This window comes from Panulirus ornatus, chromosome 42 (assembly GCF_036320965.1).
Source record: "Panulirus ornatus isolate Po-2019 chromosome 42, ASM3632096v1, whole genome shotgun sequence".
In the NCBI taxonomy this organism is placed as follows: domain Eukaryota; kingdom Metazoa; phylum Arthropoda; class Malacostraca; order Decapoda; family Palinuridae; genus Panulirus; species Panulirus ornatus.
In genome coordinates, this window is record NC_092265.1 from 8,866,996 (window position 1) to 8,892,382 (window position 25,387).

The 25,387-nt window shown below is 45.1% G+C and overlaps 1 protein-coding gene across 1 annotated transcript in view; it reads left to right on the forward strand.

Annotated features, from left to right (window-relative positions):
* The window catches only part of LOC139761891 (uncharacterized), a 237,616-nt gene extending 221,488 nt beyond the window's left edge, over positions 1-16,128 (forward strand). The window contains exon 2 of the mRNA XM_071686476.1: positions 15,579-16,128. Coding sequence (XP_071542577.1) covers positions 15,579-15,592 — 14 coding nt within the window. The 3' untranslated portion in view covers positions 15,593-16,128. The remainder of the gene's footprint in view (positions 1-15,578) is intronic.
* Positions 16,129-25,387: the final 9,259 nt, after the last annotated feature.

The window sequence follows — 25,387 nt, forward strand, 5'->3', positions numbered from 1 at the left end:
ATATATAGATATCTCTGGTGAATGCAAAGAGTATATATATAGCACTGGCTTATGCAAAGTATATATATAGCTCTGACGTATGCAAATCAAATATAGCTCTGACGTATGCAAATCATATGTAATTCTGACGCATGGAAATTATATATATAGCTCTGACGTGTGCACAAAAAAAAAAAAATTTACTTTTATTTTTAGCACAGCGGGTTTTCTGTCTTTATAGCTTACACATCAAACGGCATCATGTATGATTTACATAAAAGTTTATATAATAAAAGTTTTGCAGTAGACTCACTGTTGATCAAAAAAAAAGTCACTGTCCTTTCTTAAACGGATTATATATATATATATATATATATATATATATATATATATATATATATATATATATATATATATATATATATATATATTTTTTTTTTTTTTTTTCTTCTATTATAGATTTGTCTTTGAATCGTGTATATGATCGTTCTTACCTGCGTTAGCACGGGAGTACGACCCCTTGGGCAAGACGGTGAGGCCCCTCGAGCACGAGGGTACGACCCCTTGAGTACGACCTTAAGACCGCTGAGCACGGCGGTGCGACCCTTGAATTCGACGGTACGACCCTTGGATGTAATTAATGGCTTGGCCTTTTATCACACGCTGAAAGTTCACGTCAAGGGCCAGGCCACCCTTAACCCAAGAGGTCGTGCTCAAGGGTCGTACCGTGACGCTCGAGGGTCGTACCGTGACGCTCATGGGTCGTACCGTGACGCTTATGGGGTCGTACCGTGACGCTTATGGGGTCGTACCGCCGTTTCGTCCCTACACCACATTCCCCCACTATATCCGGGGCAAAATAATGATGCTCTTCCTCGCACAATGTATCAGATCCATATTCGATATCTGATGAACTTCGGACCTTAGTGACTGCCCACACACGCCGGCAGTTTATCAATAACCTGTTATCGATATATGATTATTCGGGCCCGATGCAAGCCAGAGAATTTCTGGCTTATTGGGCTGTTCCGTGCGGCGGATGGACCCGTTCGCAAAAGCAACGACCGCAGACACATCCCATGAGATAGTCAGATATGATAAAAGGAACAGGTACACGATTTAGAAGCAGTTGGAGACGGAATGGTGTATTCTTATTTCTACCAAAAACAGATGAAGAGAAACCTGAGTAGATAGATTACTGAGGTAAGCGATGAAGTCAACAGTATGCGTATGCAGAGAGAGAGAGAGAGAGAGAGAGAGAGAGAGAGAGAGAGAGAGAGAGAGAGAGAGAGAGAGAGAGAGAGTCCACGTTACTCCTCGTTCCTCCAGTGGCTGGGTTTCAACGAACCTTAACAACTGAACCCACTGGAGAGAACAGGTTCCTTAACAACATGTGATCTGGTGATTAGCGTTAATGGAGGTCGAACTCGGGGATGCGGATCGCTGGCAGGAGGTGGTTTATGTCTTAATAAACCCTGGGATGGTTTACTGTCTTAATAAACCCGAGTATGAGGAGGTAAGGGTGCATTTCAGGGAGGTTTAATGGTAATATACGCAAGGTGGGGGTTTTTGCAAGCTGGCGTGAATACACATAGGTGTTTACTGGTGAATATATGTGTACAGAATACATATATAGATAGATCTAATGGGGACTGAAATAGTGAATGACCCATTGGGATATACTCCGAAATTGGTTTGATAACAGTGGGCCATGATATACACAGGTATACAACAAAGGGGAGGTTTTAATGGTGATTACTTTCGTATATGAAAAAAAATGGACTTCTTCAGAGATGAGCGAATTTAAAAAAAAAAAGAGAAAAAATATTGAAACAAAGTAACAATTACAGAGGAGGAGGAGGAGGAGGAAGAAGGGGATCAACACTGAATAAACATACACGTAAAAAGAAATAAGATAGAATCGTGAATATATAATTAGTTGGAATATAATGACAAAATAAAAGAAAGGGTACGACCGAACGTTTTGAATGAGCCGATATGTTCCCAGATTTTACGACACGACGTAGCGATTACACACCGATTTTACGACACGACGTAGCGATTACATACCGACTTTCTCCCCTGTGACCCAGTGTTGGCGTCTGAGCGTGGATATGGTTCAGTACGTGTACGGTGTAGGTCTCAAGGCACAGTTACTTCACGTCAGGTTAGGTAGGGTCAATTGGTCTGGATAGATTACGTTGTTTGGTTAAGTCACGAATGCTCGAAGCTAAGCCAGGAGTCGCTCCGGGTCCCCAGGATACGAAAAACACTTCGTTTGCATGTCATTCAAAATGTCTTAAACGACCATGATGGATCATTCCTGCTCACTCCTCTTCCTTAAGTACCTACGCGTTTCCTACATTTCCAGTCGTAGTTATCACATTTAACCCATTTTATATCATTTTATTACCTACAGACGTCTGACTCATCCTCTGTTTCCCTCTATCTCTTCTCAATCTTTCATACGTGCGCGACCCATGTCCATGTTCCCATTACCACAAGTCTGTACGTGTCCTAAGCTCCTACCTCCATGTCCCTCCCTATGTCCCCTGTTCTAAAGACGCATGAACGCCACAGGTGTGTGTGTGTGTGTGTGTGTGTGTGTGTGTGTGTGTGTGTGTGTGTGTGTGTGTGTGTGTGTGTGTGTGTGTGTGAGTCTTCGTGAGTCACTCCAGTTTGTTCTGCTCATATTGACTTGGCATTTGTTTATGAGGGGTGTGGAAGGGAGGCACACGCTTGGGGGTGTGGGGGAGTGTGAATGGGTGGGGTTGTGGGGACAGTGGGTGGTGGTACATTCATGAAGGGGGGAGGGTGGGTGTGTATGGATAGGCTGTGGGATAGTTGAGGAAATACAAGCATGGGATATGTGTGTGGATGGGTTGGTGGTGGTGGATAGGGTGACTGGACTGCGTGGTTACTGTAAGAATGGGTGTCTGGTGGATGAATGGATGAATGGTATGCGTGCTGGATAGATGGATGGGGTGAACGGGACGTCGGCGGTGGATAGGGAGGTTAGATGGATATTGCACGGACGGGCGGACAGATGGGTGCAGGTGGTGGTGCTTAAATGGATAATTAGGTGGGTACTGGGCGAGTAGGTGGTTGAGGGAACGAGTGGATAGTAGGTAAACGGGTGTAGGTGGGTGATGGGTCAGGGATAAGTGGTATACGTGGCAGGCAATGGTAACTACGATAAAAACAGGTGTATATATATATATATATATATATATATATATATATATATATATATATATATATATATATATATATATATATATATATTCACAACCTTCCTATACTTATTTACAAACACACAAGACCTGATAAACACACATGAATAGGAAGCAGGAAAAACACAATAATAGCGCAAACACACACACACACAAACACACACACACCCAGACACCCATGTATTACCTGTATTTTGATATCTTCACTTCACAAGAATGAAGCCGAAAAAGATGTACCGAAATTTATAGGCTAATTTCCCGGTCCCAGGCCCATAACTCGAGGGCGAAAAGCTACATCGGTTGGATAAGGATAAAGACGGTCTCTGGATGGTGTTGTGTGTGTGTGTGCGAGTGTGTGTGAGTGTGTGTGTGTGTGAGTGTGTGTGTGTGTGTGTGTGTGTGTGTGTGTGTGTGTGTGTGTGTGTGTAACAGCAACACAGACTGCTGGAGGAGGACCATCCTTTACCATAAATCCTCAGGAGTTCCCCATCAACATTTGATTTACAGAGTCGTCAGTCTTCTCTTCCTTCTTCTCCGCTCCTCCTCTTCCTCCCTCATCCCTTCTCTCTCTCCTCCTCCTCCTCCTCTCCTTCCTTTTCACCTTGTGAATCACTGTCTCTCTGTCTTAATCTCGTTTTCTCTATTTTCCCTTTGTATCTCCCTCACTTTTTACTCTCCCATTCCATCGACAGTCTCTTTCTCCCTTACCTCTTCTTCACCCCACCTCTCCATCCTTCCTCCTCCTCCTCCTCAAGCTATTCCCTTCCTCCCTACCTTTCTCAAGGCCCTTCTTACTCTGACTCACAGATCCAACGACTAAAATCGACCCCCCTCCCCATTTCATGTCGACCTCCTCCCCTCCCCCAATCACAGTGACCTTTTTCTCCCCTCCCCTCCCCCTCTCATGGTGACCTCTTCTCCCCATCGCATGCTGACCTCCTCCCCAACCACTTCTCTTCTCTACTCATCTATCCCTGTCACCCTTCCCCTCGTCTTACCAACGTACGATCCATGAACTTCCTCTACGCACATATGGCCTCCATGCTCACAACTGTATGTACGTCTGACCTCCTAGAATATGACCTGTAAGTACGTCTGACCTCCAGAATATGACCTGTAAGTACATCTGACCTCCAGAATATGACCTGTAAGTACGTCTGACCTCCTAGAATATGACCTGTAAGTACGTCTGACCTCCAGAATATGACCTGTAAGTACGTCTGACCTCCTAGAATATGACCTGTAAGTACGTCTGACCTCCAGAATATGACCTGTAAGTACGTCTGACCACCAGAATATGACCTGTAAGTACGTCTGACCTCCAGCATATGACCTGTAAGTACGTCTGACCTCCAGAATATGACCTGTAAGTACGTCTGACCACCAGAATCTGACCTGTAAGTACGTCTGACCTCCAGAATATGACCTGTAAGTACGTCTGACCTCCAGAATATGACCTGTAAGTACGTCTGACCTCCAGAATATGACCTGTAAGTACGTCTGACCACCAGAATCTGACCTGTAAGTACGCCTGACCACCAGAATATGACCTGTAAGTACGTCTGACCTCCAGAATATGACCTGTAAGTACGTCTAGCCACCACAGCAGGACTTATAACTACAAGAGAACGTCCAGTCATCAGGAACAACAGAACCTTTAGGAAGAACACGACCCTGAAGAACAACAAGAACATGAAGAATTAGAACAACGGAAACTTCATGGCATCTGATTACTCTACGTCAAGTTTGCTTCATTTTTGACCCGCCCCTGACGAATCAAGTCAATGGAATGCCATTACACCCCAGGGTCGTACCGTAGTGCTCAAACGTCGTACCCTAAAGTCGTACCGCAGTGCTCAAGGGTCGTACCGTCGTACCCCAGATTCGTACCTCAGTGCTCAAGGGTCGTACCATCGTACCCTAGGTTCGCACCGTAGTGCTCAAGGGTCGCACCGTTGTGCTCAAGGGTTGTATCATCGTACCCTAGGTTCGCACCGTAGTGCTCAAGGGTCGTACCATCGTACCCTAGGTTCGCACCGTAGTGCTCAAGGGTCGCACCGTTGTGCTCAAGGGTTGTATCATCGTACCCTAGGTTCGCACCGCAGTGCTCAAGGGTTGTATCATCGTACCCTAGGTTCGCACCGCAGTGCTCAAGGGTCGCACCGAAGTGCTCAAGGGTCGTACCGTCGTACACAAGGGTGTCGGACAGTCGTGCTATGTTGTCGGACCGTCAAGTTCAATGTGTTTAATTTTACTCTGAAATCAATATGTCACCGAAACATGGATGGCTAGTTGGCTGCAGACGTGGGTGTATATATATGTGTTTCTATACGCTTTTACCTGCCTTCACATGTGGCCGCAATGCGTAATCGTGTGTGTGTGTGTGTGTGTGTGTGTGTGTGTGTGTGTGAGCGTGTGCAGGTGTTTGGAGAGCTAGACACGCCAACACACAATCACCTCCCAGCCTCTTCCCAATGCGTCAAAACCTCTCCCATTCCCATACTTCCTCTCTCCCCCATTTCGTCATTTCGTCCTTGCCCTATTTCTTAAGTTTCCCCCATGTTCCCTATTTCGTTTTCCTCACTCATAGTTTGCATGATCTTTTTTGTATATCCCATCTATTACAATTTTTGTGATTTTATCTCTTTCTTTCCCTATTTTCTTACATATTCTAATTCCCAATTATCTCATTCTCCTACTGCTTTATTTTGTCTCCTTATTTCTCATTCACTTATTTCCCATTCGTTTATCCTCTACATCTCTATATTTCCCATTCATTTATCCTCTACTTCTCTATATTTCTTCTTTACGTCAATCCTTTTCATATTATTTTACCAACTCCTTCGCTATCATCATCAGTTCTGCTATATCTATCATCGATCGCTGTTATTTCTATATTCCACCACTTTTTAAGTTCTATGTTTCTATATTTTCTTTCTCTTCGAATTCCTTCTTCCTTTAATGAACTCACGTTTGATATCACAATCTTATTGATCCTCTCATTTCCCTAATTCCTCATATTTTCAACTCTTTGCTTCTTATTTGTCAGATGTTTTCATGTTAATTACTCCCATAACAATGAGTTTCTTTCTCCTCAAATCGTCCCTTCTTATCATTTTCACATCTATATTTTCTCTCGTCCAAGATCTCTCTCTCTCTCTCTCTCTCTCTCTCTCTCTCTCTCTCTCTCTCTCTCTCTCTCTCTCGTCTCTCTCACAGCCCAGATAGGACACAGGTATTCTCATTCTGGTGAGAGTGTCGGACATAAATCACTTCCGGGCTACGTACCTCAACCTCCTCTCTCTCTCTCTCTCTCTCTCTCTCTCTCTCTCTCTCTCTCTCTCTCTCTCTCTCTCTCTCTTCCCTCTACTGCCCTTCCCTGTGAACAAGCACCTCTCATCTCCCGTCCCCCTCCCTTTTTCTCCTCACTCCCTCTCTCCCTCCCCCTTTCCCTGTACAAACCCCACCCATCCCCTTCCCTCCTCATCCCATCCCTTCCGATCACTCTCTCCCTCACTCCCCCTCACTCCTCCTCCTCACTCCTCCTCTCTCCCGCCACCACCACCACCTCCCCCTTGTTTATCGCCCTCCAGGATTTACTGCCTATTACCGACACAACTTGGACGCGTACAATGCTGGACTCTTTAAAACTCTCACACCCGGAGCTTGGTATGAATTCTCCTCAGAATTTATGGGCCGAGAGAAGTTGTACCTCTGAGACTACACCCCCCCCCATATCCACCTCCCCTCTCCCCTACCCCCCCTTTTTCCCACCCCTCTACCTCCTCCTTCTGGGCCGCCCGCCGCTCCTCCTTCCTCCTTCCTCCTGACGGCGAAAGTCTTACGGTTGTTGGTAATGTTGTTGCTCCTGACGAGGTCTTTGGCTGCTGGCAGCGCTACTGCTCTTGGGGAGGTCATAGGGTTGTTGGCGACGCTGCTGCTCCTGGCGAAGTGTTAAGAGTAGTTGGCAACACTGCTGCTCCTGACGAAGTCTTTGGTTGTTGGCAACGATGCTGCTCCTGACGAAGTCTTTGGTTGTTGGCAACGCTGCTGCTCCTGAAGAAGTCTTTGGTTGTTGGCAACGATGCTGCTCCTGACGAAGTCTTTGGTTGTTGGCAACGATGCTGCTCCTGACGAAGTCTTTGGTTGTTGGCAACGCTGCTGCTCCTGACGAAGTCTTTGGTTGTTGGCAACGATGCTGCTCCTGACGAAGTCTTTGGTTGTTGGCAACGCTGCTGCTCCTGACGAAGTCTTTGGTTGTTGGCAACGATGCTGCTCCTGACGAAGTCTTTGGTTGTTGGCAACGATGCTGCTCCTGACGAAGTCTTTGGTTGTTGGCAACGCTGCTGCTCCTGACGAAGTCTTTGGTTGTTGGCAACGCTGCTGCTCCTGACGAAGTCTTTGGTTGTTGGCAACGCTGCTGCTCCTGACGAAGTCTTTGGTTGTTGGCAACGCTGCTGCTCCTGACGAAGTCTTTGGTTGTTGGCAACGATGCTGCTCCTGACGAAGTCTTTGGTTGTTGGCAACGCTGCTGCTCCTGACGAAGTCTTTGGTGGCTGGCAACGCTGCTGCTAAGGGTTGTAGCTAATAACGCTACAACCGGCGAAGCCCTGGCGTTGTTGTCGTTGTTGTAGCAAAGTGGCGCACCGTCCACAGGGGGTCGCAGCGTTACGAGCAACGTGACGACCAAGTTGCGTCTGAACACAGTCTTTGGAGGGAGAGAGAGAGAGAGAGAGAGAGAGAGAGAGAGAGAGAGAGAGAGAGAGAGAGAGAGAGAGAGAGAGAGAGAGAGAGAGAGATTGCTGGAAGTGATGGCGTCGAGTTGACTCGACTGAAAACGAAGTTCGAGACTTTTCTGAAGGTTAGGTTAGGTCAGGTCAGCACAGGTCAGGTCAGGTCAGGTCAGGTCAGGATGGCGTGACCTTCTCATCCGTCGTACGAGAGAGACTAACCTGCCACGCACCGGCTACAGTGTTATCAATGTCCTTGTTGGCCCGCCAGTTCTTCGAGTGTTGGCACCACTGAGGACAACACGGCCTTCAGGTGCTGCCAACACTCGTGATGGAAAAATCCGACGGTGTTGGCAGCGCTGTTGGACGAGGACTAGCAAGAACTGGCAATGAGGTTACCAACTTGAGGTGTTGGTAATGAGCTGGCCAACTTGAGATGATGGCAATATATATATATATATATATATATATATATATATATATATATATATATATATATATATATATATATATATATATATATATTCCTATGAGTCCACGGGGAAATGAAACACGTTAAGTTTCCAAGTGCACTTTCGTGTAATCATCACATCATCAGGGGAGATGCCAGGGAGAGAAATTTATAACAGTCAATTGACATACAACGAAGAGACGTATCGCACGTGGGTTGTGCGTCACGGATATCCTCCTCCGGAGTCATGCACGCGTCCTACGGCCACAATACGACTGCCTGTCACTTCCCGGGGGATCGTGACGCTGACCCGCGTCACGTGCTAACATCTACACACGACCAGGGATCATCATCCCTCCTCCTCCTCCTCCTCCTCCCATCATCCCCATCCCAACCCCAAGCCCCGAAACGAGCCGGCCCCCACCCCTACCACTACCTCCTCTCTCTCTCTCTCTCTCTCTCTCTCTCTCTCTCTCTCTCTCTCTCTCTCTCCCTTCTGTCGGAGCGTCACACGCGACCCATCCCGAGCGTGTGTGTTGATCAACAGCTTTCTTTCATATTAATCACGTCATCAAACTACCTCTCGTTGTTGTGGAGGTTTAGGGGGTCGTTGATGTAACGAGGGTGTTCCGTCATGTCTTCTAATCCCTTTGAGTACAGCGGTGTGATCCTTTGAGCACGATGGTACGACCCTTTGAGCACGAAGGTACGACCGTAGGACACGGCGGTACAACCCCTTAAACTTGACGGTACAACCCTTGAAGACGACGGTACGACCCTTGAACGCGGCGGTACAACCCTTAAAAAGGAGGGTACGATCCTTAAACACGACGATATAGCCCTTGGACAATAGGGTACGACCCTTGAACACGACGGTATAGCCCTTGAACAATAGGGTACGACCCTTGATCACGACGATACAGCCCTTGAACAAAACGACGCCACCCTTGAGGTCAAATTTACAACCTGTGACCTTGAAAGCGACAATGGAAGCCTGATCTTTGACCCTGCCCTTTATAGCTCGGTCAAAGGTCACGCCACCATACCTAAGGGTCGTACCGATATGCTTTAAGTAACGAAGATCCGTCTCTAACTGCTCCGCATCAACCTGTCATCTGGATCTACTTAATTAAGTATTATTCCACGAACTATCCTCTATGGCTCAGGGGACCACAGATCATAAAAGCTAATTGGGTTATCCCCAGTGCCAATAGGGTCGTACCCTAGTGTTCAAGGATCGTACCCTAGTGTTCAAGGGCTATACCGTCGTGTTCAAGGGTCGTACCCTAGGGAGGGGAAAAGCCTGGTAGGTCCATTCAGAGAGAGAGAGAGAGAGAGAGAGAGAGAGAGAGAGAGAGAGAGAGAGAGAGAGAGAGAGAGAGAGAGAGAGAGAGAGCAAAACACACACACACACACACGAGACAAAAGAAGAAAAAAACATCTTACAATAAGGCAGCCACGTCCAACCCACCCAACCCCCTGACCCCAACCCCAACCCCAACCCAATTAGACTTCCAACACGCTGTAATTGTGCCCCACATTACAATCTACAATTACAGCGCCTGTAATATTGTTACTAAAACTGTCCCGTAAGAACCCCCACCAGCCACACTGACAATGTCTTTAGTGCAAGTATAATGCAGAAGCGGTTTTGCCGACGTGCAATTACACAGCCTAAGTGTGATAATTGGATTCTAAGAGATAGACTGGCTCTCTCTCTCTCTCTCTCTCTCTCTCTCTCTCTCTCTCTCTCTCTCTATTGCATGTATGAATGCACGTATATGTATGTATGTATGTATGTATGTTTCTATGTTGCATATATATATATATATATATATATATATATATATATATATATATATATATATATATATATATATATATATATATATATATATATATATATAAATAGGCTTCATCTTCAACCACAGCGTAGGTGATGGCCTTTCCACCACTGCCATCACCTTCAGACTCTAAACCCCAACTGACACAAACCCCTTACCCCTGATAACCACTAACCACCCCCACCTAAACCCCCCACCTCTTCCAACAACATAACCACTCCAGCAAACGACCTGAGGATCTCCCCTGTAAACAAGCAGGTCCCCTACCCAACCCAGGCCAAAACAGGACGGTATATCTTCTCTTCAGGACTGCCTCGTAGCAACTCAAGTCCACACGGCGAGGCATTCACACGTGTAGGGTGCGCAGATCTAGAGCTCAAAAGACACCGTAAATTTACGAATGCCGACATCCCGAGTTTAAATCAGCCACGACGGTACGAGATCTCACCATCCAATCGATACAGTTCGACGGGATACAGCACCACAGCTGCCACATGATGTATTACAGCACTGTAATGGAATGAAGTGAGATAGGTTTAAAAACAGACGGAGTCTGGGAACACAAGGATAAGGGAGAAAGAACACTGCCCGCGTATCTCCTGCGTGTCGCAGAAGGCGACTGAAAGGGGCGAGAGCGGGAAGGCTGGAAATCCTCCTCTCCTGTACTATTACATTCGAAAAGGAACAGAGGAAGGAGCCAAGCGTGGAGTGTTCCCCTGGAATTCAATCGTCCGTTCCTGATGTTACCAGACCGAACATCTTCCTGAATCTATCTATTGCAGCTGTTCCCAAACTGGAAGCCATGGCCCCCATGGGAGGACCTTTCAGCCATTTGAAGTGGAGGGGAGGCGCCCAGTGACACCTACATCAGATGACGATGCTGCTGCTGCTCACACAGATCTTCTGAATCTTCAGGAAGATTCAGACGCCAAGATTTTTTGGTCGGTCTGAAGGGGAGGACCCCTCATAGTGTCCTGGCCATGCACGGCAGCTGAGCCACTTAACCCAACCTTAACGCGTTGCCCCTAGTGTTCCACCAGCTCTTACCCTACCCCCACTTCTGTATCATCCTCTCAGGTGGTTCTCTCCTCCTCCTCCTCTCACCTTCTCCACATCGAAATAAGATACAGGAACGAATCGGAGGTGAGGGCAAGACCCCGCGATGTATTCTGAGGGTGACAAGACCAAAGAACCAAGAAGCTGGGCTGATGATGATATGCAGCCACACGCATCCCAACCCCATTGAGATGGCGAGGGCAAAAAAAAAAAAAAGAAGCAACTTTGTAACTGGTTTTGAAAGATATCTTTACTAAACTCTCACAACACGTGCGTTTTCTCTCAGGAAGTTTAAGCGTTTTTTTTGTGTAGTTTCGTCAACGTACTCAAAAGAGTAACACAAAAATAATCATCTTTATTTATGACAGTTATGAAATATACTTTAACTGCTAACACAGTATTTTGGAATAAAATACGATAAAGGGGGGCCATTACGAACGAACCTTTTTTCAAAAAGGGGTAATGACTTTTAAGAAGAAGAAAAAAAGAGTCTGGGAACCATTGATCTACCGGAATCTACCTTTAAAGTTATCCTATGAATGATATTACTGATAATCATAGCAATTAAGAAAGGGGCGGGTGTGAGGGTGTGTGTGTGTGTGACCCCCCCTCCTCTCCGAAGCTAATCCCTTAAATTAGGGTCATCCCTGAGACGGGCAGGGGGGCCGGAGGGCCCTATCTCCCAGAACTTTGAGACTATCGCGCAGAGTTGGGTAAAGGGTAAATGTAAGAAGGCCTCAATAATTCTCATTTATCGCACTGGTGAGAAATCTTTTATTCTAGTGGGGGATGTCGTCGCACTGGTAAGAAATCTTTTATTCTAGTGGGGGATGTCGTCGCACTGGTGAGAAATCTTTTATTCTAGTGGGGGGATGTCGTCGCACTGGTGAGAAATCTATCATTCTATTGGGGATGTCGTGAGTTTATATTTGGTGGAGAATCGTTTGGTGACATACGTGGTCATACAATTGTATATTTGGTGTACGTTGAAGGATGAATAATAATTCTCTCTCTCTCTCTCTCTCTCTCTCTCTCTCTCTCTCTCTCTCTCTCTCTCTCTCCTCATCAGCTCTTGCACATGTATTCGTAGACCAGCACTCTCTCTCTCTCTCTCTCTCTCTCTCTCTCTCTCTCTCTCTCTCTCTCTCTCTCTCTCTTTCACTCCTTCTCTTCACTCATCTATGTATTTCTGTATCTATCTGTCTATCTATCGCTTACACTGTCTCACAATGTACCGTTAGATATCTCCTACCTTACCCCTAGTCACCCTACACCATTAGTCTCCTCCACTCACACCCTTTGGTGAAGGGATAGGGAGAGCCATATATCCCATCCATTGGCTCCCTTCTCTTCATTCATCCACTGGTGAGAAAAGGGGGTACCCATCTGAACCAACTCAAGACTCTATTCATCTCCCCATTCATCCACTGGGGAGAAAATAGTCCGTGGGGAGAAGACATATATATGGTTGTCACAACCCCGTAACAACTTAAACACTGGTGCAGGTAGGGGGGTAACGATGCTCCTTAGCCATAATAACCATTGTTGTGGTTGTATTTATGTTAGTAATTTCAGAGGAAGGTCTTTCGGTGGACATAAACAGGTGTTGATAGCTTCTTGTGGACTGGCGTTTAGCTCCGCTCCTGAAGAGAACTTAAGTTTAGGATTTGACGCCGTTTTCTGTTGGATGGTCGACCTCGGGGGGCAGACTATACCAGATATATTGTATTCAATTTCTCGAATCTTTTATTGGTTCTCCGCAGCACTAAACGTCTTTCTCATTTCTATTTTCGTGTTTCATGATTCCTCTTAAGTTATATATCATTCCGATGTTTAAATGTGACAGATTCATGTGTGCCCAGAGAGAAGCAAATTCTCTCTCTCTCTCTCTCTCTCTCTCTCTCTCTCTCTCTCTCTCTCTCTCTCTCTCTCTCTCTCTGACGTAAGGCGTCAGGAAGGGAATTGAAACGGTGGCGCGGAGGAGCCAGCCCTATAGTGGCTGTCAAGTTTCCCTCCCTGGCCCGAGCTGCTGCCTCGTTCTCTCTCTGTCTTATACAGTCACTCAACAGTCCCATGTCATTCATCCTTCCATAGTAATATTATTCTTTCTCTCACTTTCCTTTATTCATTCTACTTTTTTCTTCTTCCTAACACTATTGTCGACGCCCTGGGCGCCCTACATTACGGCCCCTTTGATATATTTCTCCCGTAATTAATCGGACGCCCGGCAGTGCAGATAATTTAGTGAGAGAAACGGCCGCGTTCAGACCCGCATCGCCCCCGTAAGTTATTGGCAACACTGCTGAGGATCACTGAAAAAAAACACACAGCGTTGCCAATAAGTTCTCAATGGTGGTGGCGGCGGGTGGCTAAGGGGAATGGGTGGAGGTGGAGGGGATAGGTAGGGAAAGGAGGGGGGAGGGGGATAAGTTACCTTAACAGCTGTAACAAGTTTGAAGGTAGTTCAGTTGTTATTGCTTTATTCTTGTGGAAAGATGCAGTACCTACTGCGTTTGTCATACAAGTCGTCACAAAAACACAACAAATACAGTTATACACATAACTATATATATATATATATATATATATATATATATATATATATATATATATATATATGTGTGTGTGTGTGTGTGTGTGTGTGTGTGTGTGTGTGTGTGTGTGTGTGTGTGTGTATGTGTGTGTGTGTGTGTGTGTGTGTCGGTGGGTGGGTTGAGCCATTCTTTCGTCTGTTTCCTTGCGCTACCTCGCTAACGCGGGAGACAGCGACAAACTATAATGAATATATATATATATATATATATATATATATATATATATATATATATATATATATATATATATATATATATATATAACTCGTTCAAAGATTGCACTTTTAATTAACTCGTATTGCAAAAAACTAGCGCTCACGAGAAATTAATTTCCCGTGCAATTTCTTCCCAGGAAGGCATCATGAGAAGGGGCTTAGCACGGACTTAGCAACCCTGCTTTGAGAGGGAGGGAGGGAGGGAGGTTAACGCGCCCTTGGCAACACTGGCGGGCATAAAACAGATAAAAAGTGAGATAAGAGGCCGATACCGCGGCTTATCTGCCCGCTGACGCCCTTCCCTCTTGCCTCCTCAACACGTAATCTTATTTTCGCGTGCTGGCCTCTGGAGGGGAAGGGGAGGGGTGGTAGTGATGGAGATGAGGGAGATGGGGATGAGGGAGAGAGGAGACGGGGAGGAGGAGTTGTGGTGGGAGAGGTGAAAGTCACAGGACGCACACGGAAGGGAAGGGAAGGGGTAGGATGAGACGAGATGAGATGAGAGAGAGAGAGAGAGAGAGAGAGAGAGAGAGAGAGAGAGAGAGAGAGAGAGAGAGAGAGAGAGAGAGTTCAGATAACGAGGACCACATCTCTTAAAAGAGAGCTAGCTCTAGATATCGTAATGCCAAAGCAGGGGTGGTTTCTCCCCCGCGTTCTCAAACAGTTCTCACCTGTTCTCTAAGACAAGGAATTTCTCCATTCAACTTAATTTTTTTTTCATTCCTAGTTTGCTGAATATTAAATTCGTTTTAGTTGTGCATATAATAATAATAATAATAATAACAATAATAATAATAATAATAATAATAAAAACAACAACGATAATAATAATAATAATAATAATAATAATAATAATAATAATAATAATAATGTGCTGTTAATGTGCTGAGAGGTGCAACTGGAGGGATGTCTGATCATTATCTTGTGGAGGCTAAGGTGAAGATTAGTATGGGTTTTCAGAAAAGAGGAGTGAATGTTGGGGTGAAGAAGGTGGTGAGAGTAAGTGAGCTTGGGAAGGAGACCTGTGTGGGGAAGTACCAGGAGAGACTGTGTACAGAATGGAAAAAGGTGAGAACAATGGAAGTAAGGGGAGTGGGGGAGGAATGGGATGTATTTAGGGAATCAGTGATGGATTGCGCAAAAGATGCTTGTGGCATGAGAAGAGTGGGAGGTGGGCTGTTTAGAAAGGGTAGTGAGTGGTGGGATGAAGAAGTAAGAGTATTAGTGAAAGAGAAGAGAGAGGCATTTGGACGATGTTTGCAGGGAAAAAATGCAATTGAGTGGGAGAAGTATAAAAGAAAGAGACAGGAGGTCAAGAGAAAGGTGCAAGAGGTGAAAAAAAGGGCAAATGAGAGTTGGGGTGAGAGACTATCAGTAAATTTTAGGGAGAATAAAAAGATGTTCTGGAAGGAGGTAAATAGGGTGCGTAAGACAAGGGAGCAAATGGGAACTTCAGTGAAGGGCGTAAATGGGGAGGTGATAACAAGTAGCGGTGATGTGAGAAGGAGATGGAATGAGTATTTTGAAGGTTTGTTGAATGTGTCTGATGACAGAGTGGCAGATATAGGGTGTTTTGGTCGAGGTGGTGTGCAAAGTGAGAGGGTTAGGGAAAATGATTTGGTAAACAGAGAAGAGGTAGTAAAAGCTTTGCGGAAGATGAAAGCCGGCAAGGCAGCAGGTTTGGATGGTATTGCAGTGGAATTTATTAAGAAAGGGGGTGACTGTATTGTTGACTGGTTGGTAAGGTTATTTAATGTATGTATGACTCATGGTGAGGTGCCTGAGGATTGGCGGAATGCGTGCATAGTGCCATTGTACAAAGGCAAAGGGGATAAGAGTGAGTGCTCAAATTACAGAGGTATAAGTTTGTTGAGTATTCCTGGTAAATTATATGGGAGGGTATTGATTGAGAGGGTGAAGGCATGTACAGAGCATCAGATTGGGGAAGAGCAGTGCGGTTTCAGAAGTGGTAGAGGATGTGTGGATCAGGTGTTTGCTTTGAAGAATGTATGTGAGAAATACTTAGAAAAGCAAATGGATTTGTATGTAGCATTTATGGATCTGGAGAAGGCATATGATAGAGTTGATAGAGATGCTCTGTGGAAGGTATTAAGAATATATGGTGTGGGAGGCAAGTTGTTAGAAGCAGTGAAAAGTTTTTATCGAGGATGTAAGGCATGTGTACGTGTAGGAAGAGAGGAAAGTGATTGGTTCTCAGTGAATGTAGGTTTGCGGCAGGGGTGTGTGATGTCTCCATGGTTGTTTAATTTGTTTATGGATGGGGTTGTAAGGGAGGTAAATGCAAGAGTCCTGGAAAGAGGGGCAAGTATGAAGTCTGTTGGGGATGAGAGAGCGTGGGAAGTGAGTCAGTTGTTGTTCGCTGATGATACAGCGCTGGTGGCTGATTCATGTGAGAAACTGCAGAAGCTGGTGACTGAGTTTGGTAAAGTGTGTGGAAGAAGAAAGTTGAGAGTAAATGTGAATAAGAGCAAGGTTATTAGGTACAGTAGGGGTGAGGGTCAAGTCAATTGGGAGGTGAGTTTGAATGGAGAAAAACTGGAGGAAGTGAAGTGTTTTAGATATCTGGGAGTGGATCTGTCAGCGGATGGAACCATGGAAGCGGAAGTGGATCATAGGGTGGGGGAGGGGGCGAAAATTTTGGGAGCCTTGAAAAATGTGTGGAAGTCGAGAACATTATCTCGGAAAGCAAAAATGGGTATGTTTGAGGGAATAGTGGTTCCAACAATGTTGTATGGTTGCGAGGCGTGGGCTATGGATAGAGATGTGCGCAGGAGGATGGATGTGCTGGAAATGAGATGTTTGAGGACAATGTGTGGTGTGAGGTGGTTTGATCGAGTAAGTAACGTAAGGGTAAGAGAGATGTGTGGAAATAAAAAGAGCGTGGTTGAGAGAGCAGAAGAGGGTGTTTTGAAATGGTTTGGGCACATGGAGAGAATGAGTGAGGAGAGATTGACCAAGAGGATATATGTGTCGGAGGTGGAGGGAACGAGGAGAAGAGGGAGACCAAATTGGAGGTGGAAAGATGGAGTGAAAAAGATTTTGTGTGATCGGGGCCTGAACATGCAGGAGGGTGAAAGGAGGGCAAGAAATAGAGTGAATTGGAGTCATGTGGTATACAGGGGTTGACGTGCTGTCAGTGGATTGAAGCAAGGCATGTGAAGCGTCTGGGGTAAACCATGGAAAGCTGTGTAGGTATGTATATTTGCGTGTGTGGACGTGTGTATGTACATGTGTATGGGGGGGGGTTGGGCCATTTCTTTCGTCTGTTTCCTTGCGCTACCTCGCAAACGCGGGAGACAGCGACAAAGTATAAAAAAAAAAAAAAAAAAAAAAAATAATAATAATAATAATATTAATATTGATAATAATAATAATAATAATAATAATAATAATAATAATAATAATAATAATAACAACAATAACCATGTAACAGGTATTGTATGTTATTCACTATAACACAATCTTGATACTGTGAACTTGCTGAATTCCTCATGAACAATGAACTTTTTGAGTTCTTCAAGAACAATACTCAAAGATCTACTCTTGAACACACAACAAATCATTCTAGATCCTTGACTGGAATTATCATAATTTCATTCACGATTTTAATGTTACAAGATTATACACACACACCCACACACACACACACACGTATTCAGGCCGTCTGCATCACACGAATATATTTCTTGGCCACGATGAAGCACACGCAGCGACATTATCCTGCGTCACCACACCACACGCTCCACGTGTGCTCTCTGACAGCACCCAGGCGTAGCCACGAAGTAAGTCTTAAACCCGACCTCACCTGAGCGCCACAACTGGTCCACCGCATTACTCTCATTATCCAACTACCGGTAACCTCGCGTGACTTTCTGTGACCTCTCAGGTCACAGACTTAGGACCTGAGGATGTGGACGACAACGACCCCTCACAACGGGAGGCCTAAATACGTCTCACCTCCGCCCATGAACGGTGCTTTAATTCACCAGGAGCAATGCACTTGGTGGCCACGCCCATACAATTAATGCTATTGGCGTGGTCGACTCAACCCACCTCATGTACATAGCCAGGTAAGAGAACAGGTAATTCACCAGGAGCAATGCACTTGGTGGCCACGCCCCAGTCAAGCAGTAAACCTGACGCATACCGCGCATGTGTCGCTGGTCTGAATAGCCTATGTCATGTGACTCCAGGCCCCAGGGGCCCGTGTGGTCTCCAGCGTTAGCAGCGGCTCCCACTGGTGATTCTGACTCCTTTTCCTCCACCGATAACGTCCCTGTGGGACATCGCCAACGCCTTCTTCCACCACTGTTCCTGCAGGATCTCGGCAGCGCCTCTCTCTCTCTTCTCCCAGCAGGACAACACCAACAGCCGCTGCATACTCTTCAAACTTATGATGGAACCTCAACCACCTTCTGTCTACCGCAATGGCAGCAAAGCTATGGGACCTCGGCAATCCCTCTTTCCTTCTGCTGGAGAACATCTAGATCTTGGCACGCCACCTCTCCTGTAACGGTACCATGAGACCCAGACACGACACGCACACCTCTTTAACGGGACTCCTGCCACACCTAATCCACAAAACAGTACAACGGGATTCCTCTCACGCCTGCTTACATCATCTTAACCTGAGTTCTCCCTCATACCCAATCCTGCGTTACCAGTAGCATCTTACCCCCTACGCTACTCTCATACTCAATAGAAGCAGCGTACTGATACTCGCGTTCGCGCCCCCCTTTCTCTTAGTCCTCACGATTACAATGGAATTTACACCCTTAAGAACGATCATTAATCACACTTCTACTTTAAGGAAGAATTCCCTTAGTTTCCATATTCGCCAGGCAGTCTCGATCATTTCCCTAATCAGTTCACATTATCCCCCAAGCAACATTGCATTTTTCTCCCCTAGTCTGCTTCTAGTACCCACTAATAAGCCTCGAGTATTTCCCACTACTATTTCCCACTCAACTTCCACCCTTCCAGCTCAGCCTTCTTTAAATTCCCCCTCCAACCTTAAAAACTTCCCTAGGAACCTTAAGTACATTCATCCCGACGTACTACAGTTGCCCATAGCTAATATGTCACCTAGAGATGAAAAAAAGAAATATATAAGAGTGCCTCACTTTAGGATGTATTAAGTAGCATAAGTGGTGGCTGAGGCCAGGACGCGTCGTCCTCCACTGAAGGAGGAGGTCCTCCTCGACTCTCAGTGCTTCCTCTTTTCTGTGTGAGGGAGAGAGAGAGAGAGAGAGAGAAGGTCCTCTCCTTGATTAAGTGAGAGATTCTTTTCTTGTCCTTCAAGAGTGCGTAGCATTCACTCCTTCCTGAGACTGACTCTCTCTCTCTCTCTCTCTCTCTCTCTCTCTCTCTCTCTCTCTCTCTCTCTCCACAGGAAGAGATAGGGTTAATATACATACACGCCGACAGAGACGGACCAGTCAGCGGGGGAAATGTATGACGTATTCGGAGGAAGAATTAGAAAAGGGCACTGTATTCAGTGTCAGCGCATGTGGTGACGAAAATACGAGAGATTTTAGACCAAAAAAAGAAAAGAGCCAGAGACAAACGGAAACTGACGAAGCAACACTGCAGGACCAAGCCAACGAGAGGAGAGTACGGGGCGCTGAGTCTGAGAATGGTGGCGAGATGAGATGAGTTGATGCGCCGATTCATGGTCAGTAAAGCTAACCACGATACCACGAAGGCCTATAGTAAAGTCATCGAATCTATCCTAAAGTTCTTCTGCCGTATATCTAACTGTATCCTCCCCTTTTTTTCCCTCTATCTATGACTTTCCAATCCTGAGTCACATTGGAAACTTCTAACTCTCTCCTTGATTGCAATTCTGACTCTCCAATCCTGAGTCACGTTGGAAACTTCTAACTCTCTCCTTGACTGCAATTCAAACTTATCTATATCTTCAATAAGCCTCGCTCGACCTGAATCAGTCACAGAAACCGAATACCATTCTTGTACTTCGACAAAAGACCTTACCAATTTTCGTTCACCAGTTTCGATACGACTTGATAACCACCTACCACGATCCACATGACGTAGCACGTCTTGAGCCTCATTATAAAAAATCCTGATTACTTTTTTCTGATTGCAATCGCACCGGTACACCGTTGACTTACAACACCGATCTCTGTTGACTGCTCACCAGCCTTTTAGACCCATCTATTTATAAATCTATTTCCTTCCCCGCTTTCTGATCCTCGGTAGCGGCTCATTAGACGCCGTTCAACTACCTCATTATCCCTTTTTTGTTTTTTTCTTATCGAGTCTAAATAAAGCCCCCCAAAAATAAGGTAATCTCTGATCACGGTTACATATATATATATATATGTAAGTAATTCCGAGGATTTTCCGTGTGTGTGTGTGTGTGTGTGTGTGTGTGTGTGTGTGTGTGTGTGTGTGTGTGTGTGTGTGTGTGATATGATTCCAGCCTCGACCATCGGTGTACGCATCCGGTGATTAGTTTCCCCACAGACACACTAATTGTGTCTAATTACCCTAATAACAGAACCAGGAAGGTTTGGGTGTGGGGCGGGGGGGTGTGGAGGGTGGGGGTTGGGCCTCCTCCTCCTCCTCCTCATTACCATGTCCCTGTCATGCTTAATGAGGCAGGTTTCTATCCTTCAGCGGTAGCTTGTAGGTTAGGGTGATATGTGGGCCCAGCTGGGTTAGGCCCTAATTACCATCAGCAGGGCTGGTGGTTTTTTGGGGTTTTTTTCTCCTCTTCTTTTTGTGATCTTTATTTGCGTAGTTGGTAGTTTTTGAAATGTCTTTCTTTTTACTTCGTAAAGACGTTTTTCTTTGTCATGAAGGAGGGTAATTTTGAACTTAGTTTCTAGCTTCGATAGTGGCTAGAAAATTTCATATACGTACATATATATATATATATATATATATATATATATATATATATATATATATATATATATATATATATACGGCCTCCATAATTTTTGTGTGAATTGTGTTGTTTCTACGATTATTACCGTCACATATGTCACAAAACGACAAATCAAATTGCCTGAATAAAGATTGAATATATATAAAACTATGACGCAAGATGAATATAAAGAAAAAAAGAAAGCAGGAGATCGTTACGTGTGCAATTATCTTTAATCAGCTGTTGCCAGTCCTTAAATAGGTAATTACCATCATCTGAATTACTTCTCAACCAGTGAATTGATTACGTCATCATTATCATCCCCTTTGATCTCTTAGTAATCCAACGAGATGGACTCAGAGCTGCGTAAAGAAAGGAAAATATTATCATTATCATATATATATATATATATATATATATATATATATATATATATATACACTCACAATCCAGTATGTACCGTGCAGGACCAAGCCGTACAGACTCTACCATGATTTACCGCAACAACTTTATATGTCTTGGTTTAGCCTATTGATAACACCGTCGTCCCCCATACACCACGTCGCTGCAACTCAATTCATCCAATACACACCTTTTCCCCTCCTCAACGTTGAAATCCAATACTCAAAGCCTCTTTTACTTCATCCTTCCATCTCTTTCTCGTCTCCCCTTTCCTCCATATCCTTGCTACCACCTCTTCTGACACACAGGTCGTCTTCATCAACCATCTCTCTTCGCTCATCCTCTTCAAATGTCTGACCTATTTCAGCGTATCCTGGTCGATCGATGACGCTCACTACCACATCCATCTCTGACAAGTTCACTTCCTACACGATCAACCTCCCTCGTGCTACATGTCATCCTTAAACACTACTTCATTTCCAGGACACTCGTATCCTTTTCCTTTCTCGCACATTCATGGCCCAAGGCTCATATCCATACAACATTCCTAGGACTGCTATACCTTCAGACGTTGCCGTCCATGACCTTACGGACAATGATCATTCCTTCGAAGCTCTACTAAACCTATCTGGAAAATTTGGTCCCTCCTCTTCTACACAGTGACTCACTTCAGACCCCTTGGTTCCACCTGCTGTCACGTCCACTCCCACGTACTTACAACACTCCGCTTCCTCCTCATTCAGACTTACTGCCATGCTATCCTCCCTCACCCCTTTCTCATACCGCACCTCATTCCCTTATCTTTTCCCCCACATTTACTCTCGACTTTCCTCCTGCCACACACTCTCCCCAACTCCGTCACCAACTTCTGAAGTTTCTCTCTAATGCCTGCCAGAAAGGCGCGACAGCCCGACAGTTTAGCGCGACGCTACGACCTCTGAACACAACGGTACGAGCCATGGGTAAGATGACGTGAGTAATTTACATTTCTATCTCCGACAGTGTCTTACAATTCCAGCTTCCTTACGTTAGCCATCTTCGCTTATCGTGAAAACATTTTTCTTTCATCTGTTCATTGACAATTTCATTTCACACTAATGAATCCGTCCGTATATCTTCTTTTGTCTTTGTTTTGGTTCTCCATTTATTCGTGTGCTTTGGCCGTCAAATGTATTATCTTCCTTCCTTATATTCCCCTCAACTATAGCTCTTTAACCTTTGCTACTCCTTATTCCTCTTTTACTACTTGATTTTTAGTTTCTTTCTCTTATTCTGTATCGTTTATACGCCTATTCCTTCGTTTTGATAATTATTTCTAATTTTCTCTACTCTTTACTTATCACCTCTTTTGCAGCCTTATCATCTATTTCCTTCTTAATTTCTTCTTACCACCTTTCATACCCTCTTACTTCTCCTTTCCCATCGCCCGAGCACATTTGCTTATGTCTATCTATTCCCTATCCCCTGCTGTTCTCTCATGTCTATCTATTCCCTATCCCCTGCTGTTCTCTGTCACTATCAGTTACGGCAGTTCTAATCCAAGCCCTACTGTTGCTCTGTTATCTCCTTTTCTGTCGCTGTATCTCGTGTTTTTCCCCCTAGTCGTCCTCGTCCCACACACAACATCCTCTTCCTCCATTCTCATCTCTCTCTCTCTCTCTCTCTCTCTCTCTCTCTCTCTCTCTCTCTCTCTCTCTCTCTCTCTCTCTCTCTCTCTCCTCTCAGTTGAATCACCACTCATTACACTCCCCCCTCCTACTCTCTCTCTCCCGTGTCTGTCCCTCGGTGGGCACTTGGAGCGTCAGGATAACGAGCTGTATTAATTGTGAAGAGCTCATTTGCCCCGTAATACACAAGTACCTTTTGGGGTGAGTTCAGGCCTGCTGCTTGTCTCTTCTACGCGCCCGGGGTTCGTATCCCGGAAATGGATGAAGATTAATTGGAATTAAAGGCTTCTATTGATGGCGTAGAAATGACTGAACTTTTTTTTTTTTAAATTCTCTCCCCCGCTGAATGATTATTATTATCATTATTATTATTATTATTATTATTATTATTATTATATTATTATCATTATTATTATCATTATTGTTATTATCATTATTATCATCATTATTATTATCATTATCATTATTATTATTAGTATTATCATCATCGTGATTATTACTATTATTATCATGATTATCATTATTATTACTATTATTTTATTATCATTATCATTATTATTATTATTATTATTATTATTATTATTATTATTACTATTATTATCATTATCATTAATTTCTTGTCGAGTTATTCATAACCAGGTTAATGAGTGCTATGATATACTCTCATTTAGTGAATGTTTTGGTTTATATTAATGGTAGTGGACTAGAAAAGATGTAGTGGGTGACATGTACAATGAGACACAGTGACTGAGGTGCACATTGAGACACAGTGACTGAGGTGCACATTGAGACACAGTGACTGAGGTGCACAATGAGACACAGTGACTGACATGTACACTGATACACAGGAGGTAACGCACACATTACATCCATCCTCGAAAGTGCGACGAATTGAGACACATCTTTCTCAGTATCGTATCCATTTCGCATCTCATTTGGGAGGGATGATCGCTCCATTGTCTCCGGAGGGAAGGAGGAGGAGGGAAGGGATTTCTTCCACGCTTCTCCTCAAGCCATCACATCAAGGATATAGTGGATAAATCTCCTCCCAGCCTCCAATCTCTCTCTCTCTCTCTCTCTCTCTCTCTCTCTCTCTCTCTCTCTCTCTCTCTCTCTCTCTCTCTAATCCCTCACGTGCATCATCTTCTCCAATTTACTTCCTTTCGTTCTGCTTCACCAATTACATTCCCTCCCTCACCACAATCCTCCTCCTCCTTTCCTCTCCTCTCCCCTTCCAGTCTATCTCATCTACTTTCCTACCATCCCTCTGCTACCTCTCCCAACCCCCACCCAACCACCATTATTCAATTCCTCCAATCTATTCCCCCTTACTCTGGGCCCCTCTACTTTCTATCTCTACTGCTTCTGCTCACACCCTTCCTTCCCTCTATCCACTGTATTCCCCTCTTTGCCTTATAACCTCATACCCCATCCACCCTCACTCTTCTCTTCCTCCCCTCTATCACTGCCTTCTTTAGCCTCATTATCTCATAACTAGTCCCTCCTATACCTCCTCCTCCTTCATTCACTAAGTCTCAAGATTTTCTTTTCTACAATATACTTCCTCCACGCTACCTCCTCCCTTCCCCTTCCCACCATCTTTCCCTCTTCTATCTCCGCTACAATGTATTCCCTAACCTTCCCTTCGTCCTATTCCCTTTCCTCTTCTCATACGTTTGTTCCTCTTCATAGTATAGCTCCTCTTCTCTGAGCTCCCTATCCTTCCCTTTCCTTCATCCTATTCCCTTCACGGTAACCTCATCTCACCTATTGCCTCCACAGCACCCCCACTTACGTATTCCCTCCACACTGGCCCCCCCTCCTCCTCTCACCTATTCCCTCCGTAGTAACCCTTCTCACCTATTCCCTCCACAGTGCCTACCCCTTCATTATTCCCTCCACAGTACCCCCTCTCATCTATTCCCTCCACAACGCCTACCTCTCCCCTATTCCCTCCACAGTGCCTACCCCTCCCCTATTCCCTCCACAGTGCTTACTCCTCCCCTATTCCCTCCACAGCGCCTACCCCTCCCCTATTCCCTCCACAGTGCCTACCCCTCCCCTCCTCTCACACGTCAATTCCTCCTCACACCAATTTCACCACATTTTCTGCTTCGTCTTCCCCCCCATAGGTTCGCCTCCTGCCTTCCCCTCTTTTACCCTCAGGTAATCGGGGAGGGAGAAGAAAAGGTGGGGAAGTGTAGGGGAAGCTGGAGGGGAAGGATGTGTGTTGGGGGGTTACGGTGGGAGGAAAGGAGGGAGGGAGGGGGGGACCAAGATGGAAAAGAACTTGGTTTGGG